The following is a 5,120-nucleotide window of genomic DNA, read 5'->3' on the forward strand; positions in this document are numbered from 1 at the left end:
TTCTCATTTAGACGCCTATCGCTCGCCCTCTCGCCCCCCACTTATACTCGACGTCTCGCGATCGCGCTGCCTTCAGTCTTGCTCTCACTCGAGCGTGCGTACTGAGGGTAAGCCGATCCCATTTCCCCCCGTTCATGTTCACCTTACTAACTGTACTGTATGTAGACCCGCGTCGCTTTACTTACAGGTACAGCACAATGATTAGTCTTGCTCTCACTCGAGCGTGCGTACTGAGGACCCGCGTCGCTTTACTTACAGGTAACCGACGCCGACGCACACGCTCTCGCTCACAGGTTATGAGCCCTGCGCGAAGGCCTTAACTTGCAAGACTCCTCGCGCAGAACCCGATCGCTCTCATCTCCCTACCCGCTCTCTCTCTGCTTATCATCATGTCTGCCTCGTCTTCCCCATCTCTCGGCGACTTCATCAACGGCGTCGAGAAGCTGGACTCGAAGGGAAAGAACTGGATTGTCTTCGAACAACAGTTCACGGTTGCCGCTCGCCAGAAGGAGGTCTGGGACCACTTCACCGGCAAGTCGACCCGTCCCACGCCTGTCGAACCTCCTGCGCCCGCTGCGCCCGCTCCACAGCCCACACCTGCCCCGCCTGCTGCGCCTGCTACAGGTGCTGCGCCTGCTACGCCCGCGGCGCCGCCCGTTGCACCCACGGAGGATGAAGCGAAGCCTCCCGTTGTCGACGAAGCTGCCGTCGCCGCCTGGGAAAAGAAGGAGAACCTCGCTTTGTATCTTCTCATGCTCAAGATCGCGCCGGTCACATACGCGAAGCACAAGCGCAAAGGCACCGTAGCCAAGATCTGGGCTGCGATCGTGGCCGAGTTCTCGAGCAAGTCACTTCTCGCCCGCTCGAATCTCCGTCGTGATTTCTTGAACATGAAGTACACGCCGGGCGCCGACCTTCACACCGAGTTCGACCGACTTCGCCTTGCGTACGAGAACCTCCTCACCTTCGAGATCAAGGTCCCCGACACCGAGTACGCTTCAGTCGTCATCAACTTCCTCCCCGCCGACCTCTCCTCGTTCATCTCGCAAATCTCCGCCCAGATGAAGCTTCATCAACACTTCAATGCGATCACGTCGAAGGCGTCTACGGACGACGACGACGATGACGTTGACAAGGCCATCATCGACCCGGAGATGATGATGGACATTGTGTTGGAGGAGTGGGACCGCCGCGAGCTCGATCGCAAGGGGAAGGGCAAGGGCAAGGACACCGGTATCGCAGCCAGCGTCGTCTCGACTGAGAAGCCGAAAGGCGGCAAGAACAACGGCCGTGGTCCACGCAAGCCCGTCGGCGTCTGCTGGACGTGCGGCGGTAAAGGACACAAGGAGGCGGACTGCCCGAGCCCGAAGACTGACAAGGGCAAGGGGAAGGAGACGCAGCGCCGGGACAACTCACGCACCCCGAACGCCGCGCCCAAGCCTGCGCCGGCCCCTGCCGCCGGTGCCGCCAATGTTGCGACGACTGCGCGCATTGAAGAGATCGGGCGCGTCGATGGTGCCTGGTCTGCGATCCCGTCCGTCTACTTGCAGCCGCAAGTCGAGACAGACAGCGAGTCTTCGGACTCGGACGACGACGCCTGGTCTGCCGCTGGAGGGTCCGCCTATACGGAGCTCACAGAGTCTTCGGCTGACGGCATGCCCTCACTCCAGACTGTCACCGCATCTGCGTCCGTCGTTTCGTCTAGCCGCCCGCCACGCTACGACGACCTCGAGTCTAGCTCGGAGGATGAAGAGGACGCCCCCGCACCGGAACATTTGCCGTATCCGGAGCGCATGAAGAATGTAGTCGACTGGGTCAACACTGTGTTCGGGCGACAGAGCGAGGGTGACGACCCTGCTACGCTGAGCGCTGCTGCGCACACGCCCGACGCCGCTTCTGCTGCGGCCGACCAACCTGTGGACCTCTACGACTCTGGGGCGACACACCACATGTCTCCGTTCCGTGAACACTTCGAGACGTTCACGGAGACTCCTGCGCGGTCGCTCAATGCCGCAAACCAGCAACAATTCCACGCCACGGGCATCGGGAGCATGGTGATACCTGTCCCGAATGCGCCGTCCGAGGACACCCGTATTCGCCTGCAGGACGTCCTCTACACCCCTGCTCTCGGCTTCAACCTCGTCTCAGTTGGCCGTATCGATGATGCGGGCTATGCCGCGACCTTCGCCGACGGCCAGTGCACCATTTCGGACGCAAATGGATCGACTGTCGGGCGCATCCCGAAGACTCGAGGGCTGTACCTCGTTGTGCGGGAGAACGACGCCCCCGCAGCTCATGCCGCTACTGCCAAAGTCGACAAGCTCACGCCGATGCAGGCCCATCGTCGTTTCGGCCATGTCGCCATTCGCTCGATTCGGGAGCTCATCTCTCGCCGCTTCATCACTGGGGTTGAACTGCTGCCGCCCGAGCCGGGCGAAGACACCGAGTGTGAAGCGTGTATCCGCGCGAAGTCCACACGCAAGCCTGTGCCTACCGAGCGTCAGGGCGGACGTGCCACTGAGCTCGGCGAAGAGATTCACTCGGACCTCTGGGGCCCTGCTCGAGTCTTGACACTGGGAGGTCGCCGGTACTATGTCAGCTTCACCGACGACTACACTCGCTTTACAACCGCCTATCTCCTGCGCCAGAAAAGTGAAACTTTCGAGTCTTTCTGTGCGTTTGAAGCGTGGCTGGACAAGCATCACGGCGTCAGCATTCGCTTCCTCAACACGGATCGAGGCGGCGAGTATCTCAGCGACGAATTCAAGACGCACCTCGAGCAGCACGGTATTGAGTACAAGCTCTCCGTGCACGACACGCACGAAGAAGCTGGCGTCTCCGAGCGTCTCAACCGCACCCTCATGGAGAAGGTCCGCGCAATGCTGATCTCGTCGGGCCTTCCGCGTTTTCTCTGGGGCGAAGCTCTCATGCACGCTGTCTGGTTGAAGAACCGCACCGCAACGAAGGCGCTCAAGGGCCGCACTCCGTTCGAAGCGGCGACCGGCTCCCCTCCGAACCTCAGCAACGTCCCCGAGTGGGGTGCGAAGGTCTGGGTTCACAACACCGCTGATGGCAAGGTTGGTGACCGAGCCAAGGCGGGACGCTGGGTCGGCTTCGACGCCCAAAGCAAGGGCCACCGGATCTACTGGCCGGAGCAGCGGATTTCGGTGGAGCGTAACGTGCGCTTCACCAAGCCTGACCTGCCCGTCTTCGAGTTCGACGATGCTGCCGAGCTTGAGGGGGAGGATGGGCGTGAAGTCAAGTCGACTACGCCGTCCGAACCTGCCGCAGACGAGCCCGTCAACTCAGATGCGGACACTGACACCTCCGACGTGCCCATGCAGCCTGCTGATCCACTGCCGCCACCTCCTGCGCCCGTACCCCCACCCGTGCCTGCGCCGTCTCGCCCGACGCGTGTACGCAACCCGTCTGCGAAGGTCAAGGCCATCTTGGCCGGTCAGAGCGTCGACAAGAAGCTCCCGAGGGGCGTGGTCGTGCAAGACAACGCTCCGAACGAGCCGCTCGTGCCCGAGCTCGTTGAGGAGATCGATGGCTTCGCAATGGCCGTACAGATGGCGGACGTCGAAGGACTCGACCCCCGCTCGCTCGAGGAGGCGAAGCGGCGGCCCGAGTGGCCGCGTTGGGAGGAGGCGATGCGAGAGGAGATGGACGCGCTCGAAGCGCATGGTACTTGGCGTCTCGAGAAGCCGCCGCCCGACGCTAACATTGTCAGCTGTCGGTGGGTGTTCCATGCGAAGAAGGACGCCTCGGGCAACGTCTACAGGTACCGTGCACGCCTGGTTGCTCGCGGATTCTCGCAGATACCTGGCATCGACTTCTTCGACACCTACGCACCCGTTGCGAAGACCGCTTCGATTCGCACTGCACTCGCCTTCGCCGCTCGCCATGACTTTGAAGTCCACCAGCTCGACGTCAAAAGCGCCTATCTCAACGGTGAATTCGAAGAGAACGAAGTCATCTGGATGGCGACGCCGCCTGGCACGCAGCTCACAAAGGACAAGACGCTCGCCCTACGCCTTCTTCGACCGCTGTACGGCTTACGACAGAGCGCGCGGCACTGGCACAAGAAGCTCCTTCGTGTGCTGCAAGCGAAGCTTTCGATGTCGCAGTGCGACGTCGACCAGGCCGTGTTCTTCCGTGTTGCGGGCACTGACCTCATCGTCATTGTAGTCCACGTCGATGACCTCACCGTGGTCGCGTCGAGCACCGCTCTCATCGCTGAGGTCAAGTCGAAACTTCGTGAAGTCTTCGAGATCTCCGACGAGGGCGAAATCCATTGGATCCTCGGCTTCTCGGTCGCTCGTGACCGTACGAGCCGCCGTCTTTCGCTCTCGCAGACGTCCTACATCGAGTCCATCATCCGCCGCTTCGGGCTTGAGGACGCGAAGCCTGTCTCGACGCCGATGGATCCACACGCCACGCTCAGCGCCGCCCAGTCCCCGAGCACCACCGCCGACATTGCTGCAATGCGGGACGTGCCGTACCGCGAGGCGGTCGGTTCGCTTATGTACGCGTCTCTCGGGACACGTCCGGACATCACGTACGCTGTCGGCATCCTCTCGCGCTTCTCTGATAACCCCGGGCGCGCTCACTGGGAGGCCGTTCGCCGCGTCTTTCGGTACCTCTCGGGCACGAAGCACTTGAAGCTCACGTACGGTGTGACCACCCTCGACCTCGTCGGCTACACGGACGCCGACGGCTCGATGCATGAGGACCGCAAGGCGATCTCAGGCTACGCCTTTCTCATCGACGGCGGGGCCGTTTCGTGGAGCTCGAAGCGCCAAGAACTAATTTCGCTCTCGACGACCGAGTCGGAGTACGTCGCCCTGACGCATGCCTCCAAGGAGGCCTTGTGGCTACGCTCGCTCATCGGGCAAGTCTTTGCGCCGTTCGATGTCTCGGTTCCCCTCCACTCCGACAACCAGTCCGCCATCGCCCTCGCTCGTGACCACCAGTACCACGCCCGTACCAAACACATCGATATTCGCTTTCATTTCATTCGCTGGGTCATCGACGAGAAGAAGATTCATCTCGTCTATTGTCCGACGGAGGACATGGTCGCCGACACGCTCACCAAGGCGCTCCCTTCGCCGAAAGTG

General features: G+C 61.7%; 2 protein-coding genes across 2 annotated transcripts; both read left to right on the forward strand.

Annotated features, from left to right (window-relative positions):
* Positions 1 to 389: 389 nt before the first annotated feature.
* TRAVEDRAFT_128848 (uncharacterized protein) lies at positions 390 to 872 on the forward strand (the record flags this gene model as incomplete). Its single annotated transcript, XM_008043373.1, has 2 exons — positions 390 to 554; positions 672 to 872. Coding segments are annotated over 2 exons (366 nt in total), but the record flags the coding sequence as incomplete, so codon positions are not given.
* A 1,044-nt stretch (positions 873 to 1,916) lies between these two features.
* TRAVEDRAFT_80018 (uncharacterized protein) lies at positions 1,917 to 2,102 on the forward strand (the record flags this gene model as incomplete). The annotated part of the gene is made up of 1 exon (XM_008043374.1): positions 1,917 to 2,102. A coding segment is annotated over one exon (186 nt), but the record flags the coding sequence as incomplete, so codon positions are not given.
* Positions 2,103 to 5,120: the final 3,018 nt, after the last annotated feature.

This window comes from Trametes versicolor (genome assembly GCF_000271585.1).
Source record: "Trametes versicolor FP-101664 SS1 unplaced genomic scaffold TRAVEscaffold_9, whole genome shotgun sequence".
Classification (NCBI taxonomy): domain Eukaryota; kingdom Fungi; phylum Basidiomycota; class Agaricomycetes; order Polyporales; family Polyporaceae; genus Trametes; species Trametes versicolor.